General features: G+C 33.6%; 1 protein-coding gene across 1 annotated transcript in view; it reads left to right on the plus strand.

Moving 5' to 3' along the window:
* LOC132732356 (uncharacterized) overlaps positions 1-23,756 on the plus strand; it is an 85,992-nt gene that overhangs the window by 44,588 nt on the left and 17,648 nt on the right. The window contains exon 3 of the mRNA XM_060718770.1: positions 6,209-6,307. Within this exon, the coding sequence (XP_060574753.1) occupies positions 6,209-6,307 (99 nt within the window). The remainder of the gene's footprint in view (positions 1-6,208; positions 6,308-23,756) is intronic.

Genomic DNA, 23,756 nt, shown 5'->3' on the forward strand with positions numbered 1-23,756 from the left:
AGCCAGCTACGTTTAAATATCGTTTAAATATCGTTTATAATTGGGGACTTATAATGTAGGCCGATATACACGTGACAAAAACACCTTTTTAACGAGTGGAGCCTGGTCAATCGGCATCCGACCACGGATAAATCCATGATCCGACTTTCTTTAGCAAAGAACGTGGATCATCGGCGACGATTCACTTTCGACACCGAAATTAGACGGAACGGTATGAACACGATATTTGTTTATTTATTTATTTATTTATTTATTTATTTATTTATTTATTTATTTATTTATTTTATTTTATTTATTTATTTATTTATTTATTTATATTTTTTTATTTATATTTTATTTATTTATTTATTTATTTATTTTTCATTATGGAAATTCGTGAAAATGTTTCAATTCAATGCCCTGAATCATCTTGTGATATGACAACATGAGATGCGCCACCCCTACCACTGACGTCAATTTTCTTTTGCACATTTATCAAGAATAAGTTTTGTCAGACTTATGTATACGCTTTCTTTCAGCTGAAATCAGGTGCTAACGTAAAAGAAATATGTCCACCAAATTGTTTTAAAAATATATATTTTATTGAATATATATACCAATTTGATTATTCACAATACAAAAACATGAGACAATTACATTTGTAATAATAAATGATAATAAACAGTCACGTGAACATGTGAGGGCAATATTGTATGAATATATTAGATGTTATAAAGATATGTTTAGGTATTTTAATAATGACATAATATAATACAATGAAAAGAAAGAGAAAGAGCACAATATAATCTGTCGAAATGTGCAACTGTGTCTGCTTAATTATTTTTTTTTTTTAATTTGTAATTTTACAATGCTTATGTATGCTTAATTATTATTGTTTTATCGTTTAATCTATTCTTGCTAATGATCTAATTGATGTTACACTTGATTAGTCAAGTTTGGCCCATCAGATTTTCGAGAAGAAAAAATGATAGTTTTGTATAATCAATTATTTCTTAATTAGAAAAAAATGCAACATATGAAAACAAAACAATACCAAAACCGCAAGTACGTAAAAATGCGTGCAACAATGCAAATGCAATAACAGCCATTTACAACTTGTATCAATAAAAGCAAGTTTTTTCAGAACATGACTTAAGGATTATGAACTTATGTCAAACATTATTTCTTTATAACATTATTTCGCAATAACCGTATTTTGTAAGAATTTCGAAGACGCCCTGGCCTTCTTCCTGATAGTTTTTGTATATCTATATCTAATACTATAAATGGACTTTCTGCGGTGACGCCTACATTAAGTAACAAGATAATCATTTGTTAGAAAACGAATATGAGTCCGAATAACTCGATATTTACAAGTACGTGGTTGTCACATTTCAGGCTGATGAATGTTATATAAAAAAGGCAATAAGACAAAAAAAACATCATGTAAATATTGCGGTTCGAACCACCTTAGCACCAAAAAGTTGAGATGAAAACTGCACCAGCGTACGTTATTCTAGTAAATCATTATTGATTTATTTAAACAAAATAGCTGGATGGCGTCAGTGGGGTAGGGCGGCCAGGAGGCACACCCCGGTGTCATATTCATATAATTTATAACCCACCCCCCTTGTCCGAATATATTTATGACTGCTATTGTGTTACTTGAGTAAGTCGATGTAACCACTTGACTGAGTCAGCTACGTTTAAATAACGTTTATAATTACTTAGTGATTATAAGTACTTTATAATGTAGACCTATGTGACACGTGAAAACAAATCGGAATTTCTCGTTTTAATCCGTCTAACTTCGGTACTGAACGTGTATCATCGGCAACATCCGAACGTTGTCACGTCGTCAATTCTGTAAATGTATACGCTATACTCGTCTTAGAACAGAACAGAATAAAACGGGCAGATACATAATAATAGATTAAAGAAAATATCATCCGGGCTGTTCGTCGTGGTCGCACTATTAAAATGACGCCAACCATGCAGCTATTGGTTTATGTATGTCTAAAAAAAATTTAACTTTTTTTCGTATAGAGTTGACTCGGTCTTAAATCGAATCATGTAAAAATTAGTTGTTTATTTATTTATTTATTTAATGTGTTCGTTTGTTTTTGTTTGTTTGTTTGTTTAAAGAAAAGATATGTTGTACATAATCAATTATATTTTAATCATCAGAAAAGAACATAACTAAAACTAAAACCGCATGTACGTTATAAGGCGTGCAATCACGCGAAAATGCTATCACATATAAAACGTGTATCAATAAAAGCAAGTGTTTTTTTTCAAGAACATGAAAATTAAAGATTACGAACCCTAACGTCTAGTTGTTTTATATGTACTTGATTCTTACATTTCATCATTCACCTTCTAAATTTCTTAAATGGACTTGTGAAGCTTCTACTTTTGGAATTGTCCATCATTTTAGGGATATCAAGATTATAATGAAAGTAAGTCAGCCTGGTCAAACTGCACACATGTGTAGACAGTTTTGTAGATGGGTCAAATGTTTATAACTGTGTTATGTGTTACAAAAAATAAGAATTCAGAGAACTGATTTTGCTTTTTTATAATAACAAAATCAAAAAACAAATATATACAAATGAAACTGATACAAAACGTGATACCTTTGCGGGTTCAACCGGCCTGGTATCGACAGGTTTTGATAAAAACTACATAAGTATAAGTATATTTCTCAAAATTAAACTTCCATATATACATGTAGTTTAATCTTTACGACTATAGATATCTGAAATGGACCTGTCCATCTTTCAATCTTGACCAAACCATTCATCATTTTTTGGTGAATTCCGAATACGTATGTGACAACAGACCACGACAGAATTATATATGGAAGTTGTTGTTAAGTTTGAGACACATGATCTGGTATTACCTATCTACATGTATATATAGCAGATAATAAATTGTTCTGGAACAAATTGTTATCATATTAGTTAAAATATTAGAGTGGCCAATATTCTACATACATGTACGTTTTTACATTTGATACAGAGTATCATGCTCGAAAAGACCATCGGTTGGCAATGACATTTTATATGTCATGATAGAACGCTGGTCGCTAAAGACAGGTTTAACTGAGTGTCATATCTCAGCATAAATTTTGATGTGTTTTTCTTATTTTTGGGGATATTGAGTAAGACCAGTACAATGTATGTGATAAAAATGTACTCGTCGAGCAGTCGCGTTTTTTTTTTCGGCGTTAAGTTACTTTAAGGAAACAAAGTGTGAAATATTTGTTACAAAAAAAAGATATACTCGCCACAAATGTCAACCGACGTCGAGGTTGCGGAAACAAAATGTCGTTTTGTAAGCAACGTTCTGATTGGTACGACAAAAATGACAATATTTGATGTAAAGTAACCGCAACAGCTATTATATATCATATGATTATATGATAATATCCAAAAGGCCTTCTGAGTGTCTGTAGTCAAGTATTATACATGTATATCATAAGCCAAAGATATAGGTATAAATCTACATCTGATGAAATATCTTCATTAATTTTTAAAACAGGGGTAAGGGGGTCATGATCACCCCCTGCCCCACCCCCCGAATTTTGCCAGTATGTCAAACTCCTAACCTTAACCCCTGAAAATTGGATATCAAATGTCAAAAAATGACACAATTTTAATACTAAATGATTTATGCTGTTGCAATTGTTATTATGCCAATGTAATAAAGAAATACAAAAATATGAGAGGATGACAAGCGAAAAAAAATATCATTTAACAATTGACAAATTATTCTTACAAAGCAAAGTTAATTTTGTTAATTTAGCATTTGAATGCTTTAAATGGGGGGGGGGTAAATCAAGATTTAACTATTGAACAACCACTGACAGATTAATCTCCCTTGATACAATTGAACTGCCTTTAAATGAATGATGAAAAATATCATTTGTATAAGTATACGTATATGCGTTTATTATTATCTGTGCAATTAATAGGTTTGCTGAATTATCACTTAATTTTTAAATTTACGTATTTTAAAGACATGGCTTGACAAAAAAGTGAAATATTGTTTCGGTTGAAATAAAAAGACATAATAATTTTTGTTGATAATCAGCCCATGTCTTTTTATGATATTTGCATAACATTTGAAATCAAACGTATCTACGTATCGTATCGCTTCATTTTTTCTTCCGTCAAGCTGCTTTCTGGAAAGTCCCGAGAAATCAGTTGGTCACTTTTCTACTATATACTAGCGCTGAAATAACGATAATCTTTTGAAAATTCAGCAATCATCTCTAATTAAAGTAAAAATGATTATTTTACAAATATGTTTGAACACTTATGTAGTGAAATGTTTTAATGGGAAATAACTCTTGATTTAAACTATTGCGCAACTGTGGACATATTAATCTCCCGTGAATCGAATTAGTATATCATGTACTTTTAAGGCCATTATACTTGTAGTCGGCTTAGTTGTGTGGGTACTTCGTTCAAATATTTGATACTTCAATAAGTATTTACTCCTGTTCATGAGAAAGACATCGTCTGACAGATGAAGAGGATATCTGGGGTGGCCCTCTGGTCACCCTGTCCCACTGACGCCGTCCGACTACTGTTTTTAAAGCGGCTTAGTCATCCTAATTTGGGTTAAAACAGTGGCAACAAGAGTGCAGGCGGGCAGTGGTTCAAAACTAGCCGTAACCCTTTTCTTTCTTTTTTTTTGAAAGTTTAAATACGCGCTTCAACCCTACAGGAAAATCTAAATTTGGAACCATTTGGTTTGCTATCTTAAGCTGCAACTTGCTCATTGAGGATGCCAAACGTTTGGGCTTCGAATCCCGGTCCAGGCAACAGAGATTTTCAGCGTCTTTTTTTAGAGAAGACTTTTTTCTCAAGAAATTTGTCAAGATATGCAAAGAAAAAGAATAGTTGCGTTTTAAAAAAGTAATACCTTATAATGTCTAGAAAAGAATAAAAGTAATAAAATGCTGATGCCAGATTGTGCACATTAGGGTCTATAAAACTTTAAAGCTGCGATACTTTAGAAATGAAACACTATGAAATTAATGGGACTTTATAAAGCAAGATCACACTGTTCATGTACTCAACGATTGTCATCTAGTTAGGTTTTACGAAGAAACAAATGAGTTTTTTCGTTCGTTCGTTCGTTTGTTCGTTTGTTTAATAAGTTTTCGTCTATCTTGTCGTGTAGCAAGTATGAACGATGTACCTTTCACATTTAATTTATATAACTTAAAAATGGAATTTCGGAAGTCAAAGTGAAATAGTTAATATTTAAATGCTAAGTATTTATATATTGATATTACTACATTAAACCAATATCTAAATCGATAAACGTACGCTATACGTTTGTTAATCTTCGTACGTCACAGTTTTATGTGCACAGATATTATCAATCAATACATATAGGTTTATATATCCGATTGTTAACCGTTGACTGGCTTAGCTTCGCGGATACTTCGCAATTACTTACCTGCTTATTCTAGGACTTGTTGATCCATCATCAATGGGGGTTCGATCCCCTGATCCGCCGGCGCCGTCCAGTCGTTTTTTTAGTCTTAAAACCTAAGATATGATGTATCAAATTAAGGACTAGGTTGAACATATATTGCTTATACTATACGAGAAAGGTTGTTCAGTTAATACTTTGAAAATTTGTTTTTAATTATGATATTTGGCGTGTTTCTCTCTTATTTTGAGTGTTATCTTGAGGTAAGGGCCAATATTTTCAAAAGTAGACCACTATTATCTTTTATTGATAGTTATGGACCTTTAATATGCAATATGATCTTGGTCTTAAATTATCAGTTGTGAACAAATATGGTCTTTCATTTTCAGTTGTGAACAAATATGGTCTTTCATTTTCAGTTGTGAACAAATATGGTCTTTTATTTTCAGTTGTGAACAAATATGGTCTTTTATTTTAGTTGTAAACAAATATGGTCTTTTATATTCAGTTTTGAACATATATACTCTTTTATTTTCAGTTGTGAACAAATATGGTCTTTTATTTTCAGTTGTGAATAAATATGGTCTTTTATTTTCAGTTGTGATCAAATATGCTATTTCATTTTCAGTTATTAACAAATATGGTCTTTTATATTCAGTTGTGAACAAATATGGTCTATTATTTTCAGTTGTGAACAAATATGGTCTCTTATTTTCAGTTGTGAACAAATGTGCACTTTTATTTTCAGTTATGAACAAATATGCTCTTTTATTTTCAGTTATGGACCACTATGCTCACGAAGGTCTATGGTTTAAGTGCCATCCTGTACAGAAAAATAACCATTACACTGAATCATGCGAGGACCCTACCGGTAGAAGTAAGTCTCAAAATAGTCTATGCATGTACTTTCTTTGATTCTATTTTGATAGATACGGAATAAATTCTTTTCGTTTGTTTCATTTTCTTAAATCAATCATATAGATTGATATTGGTCTTGTTTCCATCTATATTGAACTTGCATATAATTATGTTATTACTGTAGCATTTACAAAATGTACATTAAAAGTATTGTTATGAAAAGTGCTAATTATGTCCGTAAATTTATGAAAACCAAACATATATGTATATTTTGTCCATCAGATTATCTAGGAATTATATAAATATGCTAGCTTTCTTGACACATTTTATGTGTTTTTACTTTTCTATTTGTTTCATATTTTCATTCAGTTACTCTACCATATTGTTGTCGTTTGTTATTCTTCCATTTTATCAATATTGATTCATTCATTCTTTCATTCATTCATTTATTCATTCATTCATTCATTCATTCATTCATTCATTCATTCATTCATTCATTTCATTTCATTTCATTTCATATAATGTCAGTTATTGAATAAATCGTTCATTCAAATTTGTTAGTTCGTTCGTCCATTCATTTATTAATTCAATCATCCATTCATTCACTTATTCAATTTGTAATGTTATGTTATAAATCATTCATTCGTTTCATACGCTATAAGTTCTTCATCTGTCTGTTCACAAAACAACTTATTCATTAAATTAAAAAATGATTAATTGATTGATTCATTCATCAATTTATTCATTCATTCATTTATTCATTTATTAATTCGTTACTTGATGAATTTTCACGTGGTTGTGGGCGGACAATTAAACCGAGATTTTAACGCCATATGAGTATAGGAATTCTGCCCATACATAACAAAATAATGGGTAAAATCATGCATAAAAGAAGAAAAACATCTTTTCTAAGTAAAAATGATGGATAAACATCATGCGGAAAGAAAAATTGACAAAAAATGGATAAACATTTTGTTTAAGTAGAATTAAATAAATGGATGATTATCGTTTGTAAGTAAAGTAAATTAAATGGATAAACATGTTTTGTATGTCAAATAAAAGAAATTGATAAACACCGTGTATAGTGAATTTAAATGGATAAACATCACTTGCAGAGAAAATAAAATCAATGGATTAACGTAATGTGTAAATATTTTTTAAAAGAAATGTGTAGACAAAATGAAAATTGATAAACATCATGTGTAAAATACAAAAAAATGGATAAACAGCATGTGTAATGGATAAACATTAATTGAAAAGAAATTTTGAAAAAAGGATAAAATGATGTGCAATTAATTTTTTTAAAAAGCATAAACTTCATGTGTAAAGAAAGTAAAAATAAATTGGTAAAGAAAAAATATCTATGTAGAGATAAGGGGGAAAACATGGATAAACATGATGTGCAAAAGACAATTAAAAAATGGCTTACCATCGTGTTCAAATAGAGTAAAAACAGTGGAAAAACATATTGTGTAAAGAATTTTAAAAAGAGATAACAAATAGTGCAAATAAAATAAAAACAATCGATAAAACTCTAAAACAGTAAATAAACACCATATGCCAAGAAAACAAAAGCAACGAATAAATTAAAATTTCTAAAGAAAATAAATCAAAAGAAAAAAAGTCGCATCTAAATTAAAAATAGAAATAAACCTGAATTATTTATCGTGTGTAAAATATAAACAATGGATAATCATCGTGTGCAACGGAGGTAAAGCATAAAAAAACGTCGTTTGCAAATGCTTTGATATCGTATGTGGATGGAAATCTTGTTCCTAGAGGAATAAGGGTGCGTAGATATTTATAGAAGAATTTAGGACAAAGACGATTGACTTACGAGGATTGATGAAAAAGTTTTTGGCCCGATGTTCTTCCGGGAGTCAGAGAACCCAACTTATGGTCTTTCTTTTCAATATAATCGCTCTCTACATCAATGCACATTGCCCACCTGTGCTCCAACTTGTTTAACCCTTCAAAATAGAACTCTCTATTTTTGTCCTCAAAGAACTCATTGACCGCCTCCATGACACCTTTATTGCTTCCAAAACGTCTACCACGGAGCTTGATTCTCAGTTTCGGAAACAGGTAAAAGTCAGAGAGGGCCAATTATGGAGAATATGGGGGATGGGGAAGAATTTCAAAGCCGCAGTCAGTTGCAGCAGCCATCGCAACTTGGAATGTGTGAGCTGGCGCATTGTCGTGCAGGAGCAGAACGCATTGAGTCAGTTTGCCCCTCCTTTTACGCGCGATTTCTTGACGCAGACGTCTCAAGTTGTCTGCATAGTACGTATCGTTTATGGTACGACCTTGCTTAAGATAAAGAATCATGATTATTCCCTGACTAACCCAAAATCATCTTCCCTGCTAATGGTACCCTCTTGAATTTCTTAGGAGGTGGTGAGCCAGGGTGCTTCCACTGCACGCTCTGTTTTTTTTTTGGATTCTGGATCGAAGTGAAGGACCCATGTTTCATCCTCAGTTACGATCTGGTAGATAAAATCAGGTTCATCCTCGAAGCGAGACAAAAGATATATTGAAATGTCAAGCCTTGTTCTTATCGTCAGTCAACTGTCTGGGGACCCACCTTGCGGAAACGTTTGACATGCCGTAGACATCAGTCACAATTGACTGAACTGAACCAAAACATACCAACTCCCCTATCAATGCTTCGCAGGTCTCGCCTTCTGTCGAACATGACCAGCTTCGGCAGTTTCATCGTTGGTGACCTCTTTTGGCCGCCCAGACCGCTCATCATCTCCAATGTCTCTCTGCCCCTCTTTAATTCAGCAGCCCATTTTTCACAATGCTACAGGAAGGGGACTCCTTTCCAAGTGTATCCATGAAGTCTTCATGGATTTCCTTGGATGTTATCCCTTTCTTACAGAGGTACTTAATGACGGCTCTGATTTCAGCTTTCTTCATTTGGTCTAAATGTCACACCCTCTACTTGTCAAAGTGTGTTTTATGTTACCTAACTTGTGTAAAACCGCGTGTTACTCGGTTAGTAATCATCAATAAGATATTGGTATCGACGTATCGTGTGTAAATGTTACTGTAGTGGCTAGAAATATATCGGGTCGAGAACTTTTTGATCATACCCTGTAAATAAATTACATGTTATTATATGCCTTTGAGATGTAACATCATTCATTAAGACTTTTGAAAGATTCAAGTGCATGCATTCCGCATTCCACGAAGATGAAGTCCATAAAGATGTATAAATTATTATAGTCCGCAAAATGTATGTTGTATTCCTCAAAGATGTTTTTTGTGTTCCACAAAGATGTACCCCGCATTCCACGAAAATGTAGTCCACAAAGATGTATGTTAAAGTCCGCAAAGATGTATCTTGTATTCCACAAAGCTGCGCCATGAAGTTCACAAAGACATATGATATATTCCACAAAGATATTTCCTGGAGATTTACAAAGATGAATAGTATGATAGTATAAAACTATACATGTATATTCCAAAAAGATTATATTTTCCACGACAATGTATCTTTAAATGAAAACAAAATGAAATGTATTCCACAAAAAAGTATCCTGGATTTCTCAAGTCCATAAAGATGTATCATAATGTCAACAATGATGTGCCGAGTAATTTATAAAGATGTTCATGTATCATGTATTCTCCAAAGATTTATCCTGGATTCCAAAAAGGGTTACCCTGGATTCAACAAATATTTGTCCTAGATTCCATATAGATATAACTGGGATTTACACAAAGACCTTTCATGGATTCCACAAAGATGTATCATGAAATCCACAGAAATGTTTAAAGATTATCTTGAATTCCTTAAAAGTTCATCTTATATTCCATTTAGATGAATAGATTAAACAAATATGTTTCATGAATGCATTTTTTTTTACATACACAAGTTAACTATAACTGCCACTGTCATGGCGTGAATATCCCCGCATACCACTTTGTCAGAATCAACAGTGGTCATTTAGAGAGCTCAAGGACAACCTCCGTGCCAAATATGAGGGTAGTAAGCAAGTGCATTGATAAGTTATATATTCTACGTGTTTTTAGTGGCAAAGATCAAAGTGACCTTTACATTTGACCTACTGACCTCAAAACTGAATGAATGTGTAAGAGGCCGCCGGACATTTCAGCCGGTAAAGCCGCAGAACGGAGTTGGGAGGCTGCCTTGTCAAAATGCATATACTAAAATAAAGCATGAATTTGCGAAGTCTGGCTTGACTGCATGATGTGCAGTCGCATGACTTGATTCTTTACCACATCCGAGTGCGTCATTTTTACCATTTGTCCTCAAAGAGTTGATAATAATACCCCCGCACAACACAGTTGTAAGGGGGTATACTAGAATCAGCTTGTCTGTCCGGTCGTTCGGCCGTCTGTCCGTCCGCCGGTTTTTCCTTGTCCGACCAATAAGTTAAGAATTCTTTGACCCACAGTCTTCATGTTTGGTATTCAGATTGGTCATGAATAGTAGATGATCACTTTTGATTTTGAGGTCACCAGGTCAAGGCCACAAGGGCCTTGGCTAAAAAAGCTTGTCCGCCCAAGAACTTAAGAATCCTCTGACCCACAGTCTTCATATTTGGCATGGAGGTTAGTCATGTTTATTATAATTATGATCCCTTTTGATTTTGAGGTCACTGGGTCAAAGGTTAAGTTCACAAGGGGCTTGACTAAGAAAAGCTTGTCCACCCAATAACTTTAGAATCCTTTGACCAACAGTCTTCAAATTCAGCATGGAGTTTGTCATGACCATTAGATAGCCCCTGTTCCTTTTGAGATCACTAGGTAAAAGCTAACAGGGGCCTATACTTCAAAAAGGTTGTCCGCCCAATAACCTAAGAATCCTTTGACCAACAGTCTTCATATTTGGCATTGAGGTTGGTCATGACCATTTTGTGACCTCTATAACATCTGAGGTCACAAAGTGGTATGCGGGAATATTCACGCCATGACAGTGGCAGTTCTAGTAAACTTCTTCTGTTTATGTTAAGTATAGCAACCAAAGCCCCGGCTATATTTAGCCGTGTCCCTGTTACTTACAGTACATCGTACTAAAGATATCGACCAATCCGTGTCGTAATGCAATTTCTATGTCATGTTATGTGTTGTTATTGAGAATTTGTTTGAATGGAAACTGTGGATTGTATTGGCAATAAACTCAATAATTGCACATCTTCTGCGAATGCAGAATTCATCAATGAACTGCATGAGAGGAAGGGAGAAGCTGAAAGAATGAATCGAAGCAAAAGATGCTTTGAGAATTTACAATCAATATTCTGTCGGATAATCTCATTTCAAATTATTGCCTCTCACACATAATAAACATCAGAAATTGTGCTTGTTTAACAATATTGCTCGACTGGCATTGTTTGAAGACTGATAAATTTTAAATTCAGTTTCGTAGAAGTATGGTTTGTTTACGCAATTATATTGCGAAGATTAAAAAGTTACTATATTTAAACATCTCCATGTAATGTAAACTTGAAAATCATTGTATTGCATTGTACTGAAATCATAGTGTTATGGGCAACATAACATATGTAAAGGGCAAGTATCATTCGTGGCCTCTTTAAAGGCAAGCATTAAGTATGGTCGTGTTAAGAACAAGCATTTCACATAACAAAGCGATGGGCAAGCTATACACATGGCCACGTTTAAACCAAGCATTTAACTTGCCTGTGTGAAGGACAAGCATTTTTCATAGCCGCGTTAAGGACAAGCATTAAACATGCCGGTGTGAAGGACAAGATTATGACATAACCCCGTGAAGGCAAAACATTAAACAGGATCGCGTCAAGGACAAACGTAACCGCATTAAAATTAAACACTTCAAAGGCAAGCATTAGGCATGACCAATGGAAGTACAATCACTTAAAATTAATTGTGAAGGACAAAAATTATACATAACCGAGTGAAGGACATAACCATGTCAGGTTTAAGACAATCATTAAATATGATCTTGTGTCGGGCAAGTAATAAACATGACCATGTCAAAAACAAGCATTACACATGACCACGTGTAGTACAAGCATTATTCATTAAGCAATACAACATGACTGCGACAGGAGCAAGCGTAAAGCATGACCTTGTCACGGGGAAGCATTATTCATGGCAGCGTCTAGGTCAAGCATTAGGCGTGGCAGTATAAAGAAAATCATTAAGAACAAACATTACACATGACGTCTAGACCATGTAAATGCCAAGCATTTAACATGACCACGTGAAGAATGAGTGAGCATTTAATTCAACTACGTAAAGAATAAACATTAAAGATGTCAGCGTGAAGGGCAACCCTTAAACCACGTGAAGGACAACTGTTAAAAATAACCGCGTCAAAAGAAGGCATTAAACATGACCGCGTCAAAAGCAAGCATTAAACATGACCGCGTCAAAAGCAAGCATTAAACATGACCGCGTCAAAAGCAAGCTGTAAACATGACCGCGTCAAGGGCAAACATGCACATTACTGCCTCAGAAAATAACTCGTCCAGAGAAAGATTTCAGCAAGACAACGTCTTTGGCAAGCATTAAGGGTGACCTCATCATTTTCAAATAGTTCTCGGATTTGCAATGAATCCGAGACTAGTCTAATCAATTATTTATAGCGTTTATATCCATTGATTATTGGTGATTTTAACTGGTGTCTGTTGGGAAAGGTTATTTTCATTACGCAATTTACTTGACTTTGCGGGCAAAAGTGTGTTATCAAAATAGCACCAACATTGTGATTGGATGTTAATCTTTGTGAAGCATGTATATGCAAACATCGGCATAATGTGATTATGTGAACTATTACATTTGCAGTACATAGAAACAATGAAACATTCAAGAAAATGGATAGGTTGAATAAACAAGAAAGTCTGAGAGGTAATTGTGTTCGATTAAATTGACATTTCAGAGAAATTGGCAAAGAGCTTTATTAATACAGACGCGCTGAAAAATCTGTCTTGTGTGGCGGATGTGTTTTCCTTTCTTTATATACTCGGGGCTCTTGTTTTTTTCCATCACCACATACAAATCCACTATCGCTTTGACACATACGTTAGTGTGTGCTGTATAAGTTATTTCAGTATTGATAAAATCAGCCGGTGATCACAGTGTCAACGACTTACGAACACTACTGTGTCTTGTCGCGCGGTGATTTCATTTAATGCGGTTGCTCAGGATTGATACGTTGCTTAGCAACAAGTGACAGAGTTAGGCATAATGCATTCAGTGGTGTCAGAATCAGATTCGTTCAGAAGACTGAATAATGACTGGGACATATGTGATACACTTTAGACTGGGTCTAGCTTTCTATGTGACAAGTTATAAGGCCGAGATAAACAGTTGTCGTCTGCTGTATGAAACAAATGTCGGAGGGGAAGGGATAAATGACTAACGACGTCATATCTGTCAGAAAAACAAAATTCACTACGGCAACTAAGTTCCAATGTTACAATTAATACGAATTTGCGAGATTGTTTTTCCCTCAAAAGTAAGTTTTCCCCTATGGTATTGGGAAACAGCTCAAACAAGTATATTAATGTCACGTGAATAAGAACTAATTGTTTTGTTTGCGTGGTGTACACAAGTTTATTAAGTTATACTTCCATTAATTAGGCGGCATCTTGGCAGATTTGTTGATCTACATTGAACTTTAAATGTAGTTTGTTCTGAGTGAATATTAAAATAATTCCAAACAAATACGCTGAAATGTATCCTTGATTTATTTTAGAAGATATTTGACAATTGCTCTTTGTGTTCACGTAGTGATGAATTTCTTTTAGAAAATATATTACATGCTTAGAAAGAACCAAAATATACAAATTCAATACGGACATAAAATTCAATCAGAAAAAAAAGATATGAAATAATTTTTCAAATATATATGTTTTGAATTGTTATTACACAAATTTATTTCTAATTCGCGTAATTTTTTTCTCATACAACAACATTTTTAGAACCTATTTATTTTCAATCACGTACAGAAAAGTGACTTGAGGTCAAACGGGTGCTGAAGATAAAAGCTATAATTAGATTATTGACAAACCGTGATTCTCTGAGAGAAGTGTCGTAGACAGTCGAGTGTTTTTTGTAACATGTTACATTAAACAGCATAGTGTGTGTAATAATATATGAGTGAAATCTATTGAATTTTGAGGCGGAGTGATACATATCTAAATTTGTGATTGAATTGTAAATGAAGGAAAATTGCTAAACAAAATTGACTGGGTTTGAATTTGTAGGGGGAAATGTCATTTAATGAGAAAGTAGAATATTTGTCAATAAATGGAGCTTGAATGAAATAAAGGATAGATTAAATTTGTCAAAATGTAAGGAATATCTGTTCTGTAAAGTGAATTTGTTTGATATAAAATATCTGTTTTTATTATGAAAATACAGATTGAATAATTGTGAATGAAAAAATAATTTGATTTTGAGAGGTTAATTTATCTGACGTTATCTTGATAACATGTTGCGAAACATTTAGACTGAGTGGAACCTAGAGGAAAAAAGTTCGTCATGTTGAAACTCAAAAAGTAGTTCCGAACAGCAGTACAGGCCAACCTGTATTTACGAAGGCTAATTATTAAAGGGGTTGTTGGTGTTAGACTGTGCTTTACAGACGGACAAACAAGATTCTGGTCTTCAATATTAACAAACTTTATTGGTGTACTTAATACGTAGATGACTTTATACGAAGGTGGACTTAATTTCGGGTTTGACTGTATCTGAATCGCAGTAAATAAGGAGACAAAATTTGTGCGTCAATGAGGTGTACTGATTTGCATGTGGGTCATCAAAGTTTCCAGAAGTTCCTGGCTGGTTTTAAAACAATCAGCATAAATTCACTAGAAGACGTTCCAGACACGAATATATTCCGAATGTCCTGTTCTCACATTTATCCATCATTTAAGAGACAGCCGTCTTCAGGGTACCATAGCTAATCAGTGTCGTCGACATTTTTGAAAAGATTGCGTTAAAAACGGAAGAAATCTAGCAGGTGTTTGATTTATTAGGATTTAAGATACATATTTAGGGGCACGACTGGATATTTCTTAGATTGTCGTCGGTGAGTCGGTTGTATTGAATGTAAAACAAACGTTTATTGTGACAACTGAAAGTTGCTAAATGGAATGTTGATGGACGGAGTTTCTTTAAACGCATGTACACGCAACAAGAAATGTGCAATATGTGGATATGTATACGTTTAAATACGTAAACTGTTCGTTTTACTTGTGAAACATTTTCATACTTATTGCGTTATTTAAATAGTATTTCCGGCACCCGAAGTAACAATTGCAAATTTAATTACTTTTATTTAATAATGAACAATAATTTACTCAAATTAAAATATTACTTATGTAATTGTGAGTAAGAAAACAATGGTTAGTTATTTTTAATGCGATTTCTTTTTTATCTAGTTCCATATTCGATTAAAAAATGAGGAATTCACGACGATTTGAGAGAGAGAAAGAAAGACAAAAACCAATTAAATTAATCCCTTTTTTTATTTTTGCCGTCCAATGACATTTCGCTTTCAGTATAACGGCTTTTAAAATGCCGCCTTTCATCATAGGATCGATATGGAATGAATAGAAAGATAGAAATCTGAGGCAAATTGACAATACAAATGTATAGATATTGATAATGCGTACAAAATACACGCTCTTTGGTGACACCGACTCGGCCTGTATTAACGTATTGTATGTGTATGCGTGTATATATATGGTATTAGTGGCGGAGTGTGTACATATTTAAACGGAAGGAATATTTTTAATTGAAAGGAGAAAAAGGTGGATACGTTTATTTATATTGAGGATATGGTTTCAACAAAAGGCTAGGGTCGTTTATTAGGCTACAATCATATTTAATCTTGCTAGCGTGTGAGAGGAAATTAAGAGTACGTCTGTTTACGTTGGATTTGGTAGACATTGTTCAATTGTTCAATATTAACTGAATTCCTTCCGTTTAAACAAATCTTTCCCAGCTGAATAAACGTAAAATAGAAGGAAATTAGATTTTTTGTTTTCTTTTCTTTTGTTATCTTCTTGTTTCGGAGGATGTAATACGTCTGGATATGAAATACATCAATGTTTCAGGAAAAGTTAACGTTTAAAGAATTTATTTGAAAGTTATGTTTGTGGAAATTAAAACACGTTTTACGAAAAACGATACAGTGTGACCTGTGTGATTCCGTCCCTCTTCGGATAAAATAGTATTTTCAATGAAATACAAGAATATTATAAAATGAAAATCTACAGTGTAAGGTTGATACAGTCAAAGTAATGACTGACATCTAGTTACGTTATTTGCTTGGATTAAGTGAAGTTACCCTAGCTCGGTAACTAAAAGAGAAGTCCGAACTAACTCGGCAAAGGATCGAACTTGCTCGGCGGATAGATGGTGACAAAAATGAAGAACTTCCTCAAGTTTAAGACCGGGGAAACACAGCACGACGCACGCAAATTCGGCGAGGAGTTTTATCTTCGCGAGGCACGAATATGGCGGCCCTTTCGGTGGGCCGGGATGCTGTCGACGCTACTTGCACTGGTGCTAACAGTCGCTTCCATATTTAACCAGTATTGGCTGCATATAACATGTAAGTATAACCATTTTGTAGATGTCAATCTTATATTAAACCATTTATAACATATAGCACTTTTGTATGAACTTTTTCTGACACAAGTCATAGATCAACTGTTATAATTAATGTTCAACTAGGGCTAATGCCACAATCGAGGTTTTTCGGAACTCTCCGTCAAACTCCGGATAAGTACTGATGAGAGGTCGAGGGTTTTCTTTTCATACATGTATCATATATGCTTTTAATGTCCTAAGAAAGTGATTATACTGCATTTTAGACTGTTTACGTATTTCTTAAATTTATCAATAACAGGCTACTAGGCTCCAATCTACACCGACAAGATACCATGCTTGTACTATAGAATGTGAAAAATATAATGTTATTTACTAGTACATTCAAACTAGTACCCAAAAAACACCCCTAAAACATAATGGCCAAGTATTGGAAATACGTATTTAAATTATTACATTTGGGTTTACCCAATAAAATTTTTTTATCAAATATAGAGTTTTAAAAAAACACCTGTTAACTATGGTCACGAAAAAGTGGTCTTTCTGTCCAGGTTTAATTGTATTATGACATTTGCAGCCTCGTACAAAAATTCTGTTCAAATAATTGATTAAATTTGAGCGTTATTATACGCTTCAGCCCTGAATACATTTTTACTGGATGCATAATTGAAAGTTGGTAGGAAATATGAAACTATATTTGTGTATTGTATTTTACTATACCTATTCAGTTACAAATACAATAATTGCTAATACTACAGTAATAAGAATGTCATTATTTATATATCTATTCTTTATAACTTAAAATTCTATTTTTGTGTGCAAAGAAATAATTGGAATGTCGTCATAAATTAAATTTGTACATCAGCCATGGTGTATTGAACAGTTTTTTCCACGCAAGTGCTTTAATGTTTTACCTTAGGAACGGAACCGCGGATATTTCCGTTCCTATAACGGCTTTTAACAATGTTTCTCCTATATCTTAATATAGTTTCGTATTATCCGAGTGAACGGCATCTAAGAATATAAGATTACATGTAAAGAAATTTGTCAGACATATTTTCAATCAAAAGTGTACCGAAAAAGACGTTATTTTCCTTTGCAAATCAATATATACAATCAAAGATTACACTCTTTGTTTTTGTCAACATCTAAAACCACTTGTCAATCGGTATCAAGTCTGAGGTTATTAAAAATAAAAGCCGAGGTGTTCCTATTGCTAATGGAAATTTGCAAATACCCTGTGATGTGAGAGGGTCTTTTCTAAATTGTCATTTTTGCTCTGTAGTTGGTCAAAATGGGTATACAGTTCAACCTCTCTAGAGAAACACATTTTGTGAGTTGGGAGCCGCTCTGTCGGGGTTTAACGGTATGTTGTATGTTCTACTGTGAAATTGTTTCCCGTGCAATTTCAGTCTTTGGAAATGTTAACTGTGAATGTGTAGATGGAAATATTGTAAACTGAAGACTGTGGAATTACAGAATGTGAAATTGTAGATTGTAGATTGTGGAATTGTAGACCATGGAATAGCACACTCTTTAATTGTAGATCATGGAATAACACACTGTAGAACGTGAAATATTACACTGTAGACTGTGACCTTGTACAACGTGAATTATTACACTGTAGACTGTGCCCTTGTAGAATGTCAAATATTACATTGTAGACTGTGGCCTTGTACAATGTGAAGACTGTGACCTTGTACAACGTGAAATATAACACTGTAGACTGTGACCTTGTACAATGTGAATATAACACTGTAGACTGTGACTTTGTACAATGTGAAATATAACAATGTAGACTGTGACCTTGTACAACGTGAAATATAGCAATGTAGACTGTGACCTTGTATAACGTCAAATATTGCACTGTAGACTGTGACCTTGTACAACGTGAAATATAACACTGTAGACTGTGACCTTGTACAACGTGAAATATTACACTGTAGACTGTGCCCTTGTACAACGTGAAATATTACACTGTAGACTGTGACCTTGTAGAACGTGAAATATTACACTGTAGACTGTGACCTTGTACAACGTGAAATATTACACTGTAGACTGTGCCCTTGTAGAATGTCAAATATATCATTGTAGACTGTGACCTTGTACAACGTGAAATATAACACTGTAGACTGTGACCTTGTACAACGTGAAATATTACACTGTAGACTGTGACCTTGTACAACGTGAAATATAACACTGTAGACTGTGACCTTGTACAACGTAAAATATAACACTGTAGACTGTGACCTCGTACAACGTGAAATATAACACTGTAGACTGTGACCTTGTACAACGTGAAATATAACACTGTAGACTGTGACCTTGTACCACGTGAAATATAACACTGTAGACTGTGGCCTTGTACAACGTGAAATATTGCACTGTAAACTATGGCCTTGTATAACGTCAAATATTGCACTGTAGACTGTGGCCTTGTACAGCGTGAACTATTGCACTGTAGACTGAGGCCTTGTATAACGTGAAATATTGCACTGTAGACTGTGGCCTTGTATAACGTGAAATATTACATTGTAGACTGTGGCCTTGTAGAACGTGAAATATTAAACTATAGACTTCGGCCTTGTATAACGTGAAATATTACACTGGAGACTGTGACCTTGTACATTGTGAGATATTACACTGTAGACTGTGGCCTTGTATAACGTGAAATATTACACTGTAGACTGTGGCCTTGTATAACGTGAAATATTACACTGTAGACTGTGACCTTGTACATTGTGAGATATTACACTGTAGACTGTGGCCTTGTATAACGTGAAATATTACACTGTATAGATTGTGGCCTTGTATAATGTGAAATATTACACTGTAGACTGTGGCCTTAACGTGAAATATTACATTGTAGACTGTGCCCTTGTATAACGTGAAATATTACACTGTAGACTGTGACCTTGTATAACGTGAAATATTACACTATAGACTGTGACCTTGTAAAATGTCAAATATTACACTGTGGACAGTGACCTTGTACACCACTGTAGACTGTAGAAAGGTACACTGTAGATTGTGGAATTATATAACATTGAACAGCACACTGTTAAATGTGTAATACGTAGAATAAGTGCACTGTCTTAGACTGTGAAATGATTGAATGTAAGACTTTATAAGGTATAGATTGAAAATTGTATAGACTGCAGACAGCTTTCGTAAAAATCAGCAACATGAAATCAACTGATAATGTATCGTTTTACGACAAATCTCAGACATGGGAATGACCTTGTGCTGACGGACTTTATTGTGTATGTTTTCTACTTCCCGTCTGTTATTTTTATTACTGGGAAGACTGGAGAAAAATCACCAGTCTGTCCGGGTTCTTAAATTCTTTGAATAATAGCAGATTTATAATACTGCTCAGTTCTTTGAGTTGGATATTAAGTGGTTATACGTTATGGCTTTTATGAAATCGATTTCATTCTCTTGTTTATTTGTGTTCATTTGATATGCATCGTACGGTGTCCTAATCGTGCCATTTATAATGTCGTCTGCCGCGTGGTACTTGGGCGCCCGCTCGTTCTTTGAATATTGTACGAGTGTGCGTCTAAGATCTTTTATATCAGTAAAATTGAAAAAAATAGTCATATGTCCTGTAACACAGTCCGTGTGACTTTCAAAACTTGATATCATTATGTATTTCTGAGTAAATGTCTGTCTGTTACTGGCCGTTAAGGGACTTCATTTTTTTAACATTACGGAACTGAAAATAATTTTTTTTATATCAATGTGCCATTTGATGGAGGTTTTTATAAGTAACGTGTGTGCAAAATTTAAGATCATTTGCTCTCTCCGTTTATCCAGAATAATAATTTAAATTGTGAAAAATGGCCTAATTTGAAAAGCGTTGCAACACTTTTTACTCTAGTCAGACAAAGAAAAGATAAAAAAAAATACGATTTTCAATATTTTGTCTGAGTACATTTATTAATTACATATTATATTTTGCATGCCTTTCTGTTTTAAGTGTTCCCTTTGATCTATGTAAGAAATTCAAATTTTAAGGCGGACTTCCTTTTATAGTTCATGTCTTTGATATATTTAATTATGACTTTTTCACACAATGTTTGTAACTTGATTTCTTCAAAAAAATCTATATTGCTATTAATACTCGGAAATCAGTTTTTTTCTTTCTTCATAATATTGACAAATATATTACCTGGATATAAAATAGTGCCGAGCGTTGTTAAACAGAAATTTATTGATCCAACTATCGCCAGTAGTCACAAGTTCTTTTATTTTTAAACCTTTAACTGGCTGTAATTTATCTGATGGATTCGCCCTGCTTTGAATTTGGAACAGTCCATTCATATGTGGAGGGATTTCAATGTACATATATTTATATATTATAAAGAATAATAAAAATTGAGGTATCATCAATTTGGAGAGCCTGGTCAAGGCTTGTGGTAAAGGTTGAGGTAAAGGCTTGTGGTAGAGGCATGTGTTAAAGGTTTGAGGTAAAGGCTTGTGGCAAAGGCTTACCACTTTTAGTTCCATCAGATAAAGACTTTAAATATACACTAATATGAGACAATTCATTTTTTTTATATCTTTGCCATAGTGGCGGAGGGAGGGGTAATGTCTTTACGGGTTTGGGCTTCCGAATTACAGCCACTGTTTAACCCTGCGTGATCGTAAGAGGCGACTAAATGAGTTCGAATACCTAAAGTCTATGTACCTCTTAGTTTCAGCAGGTGAGTTCGGTGTTGTTCAAGATTGTAACACACGAGGTTAGCCAAAGTCATTTTTTCTGTTTCGGTACCATATGACCTTAACTGTTGTGGTGCGCCGTAAAACCAAACAAACAAACATTATTTTATGTTCGTACACTAGCTTCAATTATTGGTTAACCTTCTTGTTACATCTCATACTAAATGTATACAACCGTAAAATACATGTATACTGACACCATTGGGTATTGAAAATTAAGTTACCTATGCGAGTTAATATATTCACATATCGTATTTCATCAATAATTGTTTACTTTTTCTACCGTGTATCGTTAAAAGTACGGAAGCCAAAAAGTGTCAATTGAAATGTTTTTATGAACAAGTTCATCTTATAATTACGAGCGTAAGATCCGTAATTAGGAAAAATAAGCTCGTGAGTCATGGAACAAATTCTTTCTTCCTTATTTAGATACATTGTCGGCAAATTGTTAACAAAAATGAAACTAGACAAATAACGTACTACAAACTGAATAACGAATCTTATTGTTAACATATATTTACAAAACTACTCGTATTAAAGGAACTTCAATGAGGTTCAAAAGTCTAAACACATAAATTAGAATTTCTTACACTCAGAAAGATACAAAAAAGATAATTAAGAAGTATACGCGTACATGTATTCAAAAATGAATTGAAAATCGTGTTTTGTGTTATTTTTAGCGCGGTTTGAATGAAAAGCGTTGCAACGCTTTTCAGTTTTTTGGTCATTTTACACAACTAGAATACTTATTCTGGGAAAACGAAGTGAGCAAATGATCCGATATTTTGCACACAAGCGATTACTCTATTTCTCTCCTTTTTTCATAAAAGTTTTGTGAAATAAAAATTAAACAAAAAACGATATGTTGGCTTCTTTTACATTGATATGGAAAATATTTCAATTTTCGAGTTAAAACTGTCTATATTTCACTTTCAAACGTTATCTTACTTCTTCTCCCTTCCATTTTATATTATATCATTTTAAATTGGTCATCTACATAAGTTGACCTTTTTACTAATTTTAATGATAATGCTAAAAGTGTATTTCGCAAAACTAATTTCTTTCGCAAAGAATGTTTATTTCGCAACACAGATACTTACAAATTATTACAGTATAAATATTGTGTGTGATTAATTATTCATGAAATTAGTCTGCCCATCATTTTAGATATGAATAATTAATTTCCGTTTCTATCTTGAGTCAACGGATATACGCTAGGTTAATATCCGCGTACGGTTTATACATTCTAAACAATCCCCCACCTGGCACCAAAATAAATAAATAAATGTTGTATACTATATTGTCTTTAAATTAACATAGGATTATCTGCTTCGAAACCTTAGTAATAAACATGTTGCAGTATATAACTGATATTTCCAAGTAGAATTTATAAAACCTGACAAAGTTGACGTGCATGTGACATTTACAAGTTCTTAATAGACAGGGCGAAAACGTTCAAGAGCGAAAACAACAAAACATTTGGCTTTTCAGTGGTTTCGTACATTCGCTATTCCGTCCCATCCAACTGAAAAAGGTGTACACGGTTTATTCAGCCACACCGTTAAAGTTGGATTCAAAAGCTTTTAATTCTGCATAACTTCATTTTCTGTGAGCGAAATATTCGAAAATTCGCTAAAAGTATGAGAACGTTATTTGAAATAAAAAATGTAATATTTTATGTGACATTTTTAAGGAGAAATGTAATGTGATGTCCGCATTTCATTCAGAGTAATCTTGAACAATTTTACAGATATTTCTGAGTCGTTAAATTAAGTTGTAAATAAATCAAAAGGTTGTCTAAACTCATGAATTAAGGGACAACATTAGATGTTTCCCAGGAAAAGTTAAAGTGAATTAGAAGTTAATGTAAAATATCAGAAGTTAATGTAAACTATTAAATGCCAGCCAGTTAATGTGAAATATTAGATGACCAGAAGATTTAGGCAATTAAAGATGTATTCAATAATAGTGGTGACATTTTGAAATTAGTATAGCGTTAAGATGAATGCCATTACCCCCCCCCCCCTCCCACTTCCAGACCCCCTCTGCGCCCCACACACATCACACACGCACACACTGACACCGTTCGCAAATTGGGACTCTGATAACATTATCTGAAGTTTTAAGATATCTTTTACTCATTTAGTCAACCATTTTGAATATAGTTCGTC

This window comes from Ruditapes philippinarum, unplaced genomic scaffold, assembly GCF_026571515.1.
Source record: "Ruditapes philippinarum isolate M1 unplaced genomic scaffold, ASM2657151v2 ctg1551_1_1_1_1, whole genome shotgun sequence".
NCBI classification, from domain to species: domain Eukaryota; kingdom Metazoa; phylum Mollusca; class Bivalvia; order Venerida; family Veneridae; genus Ruditapes; species Ruditapes philippinarum.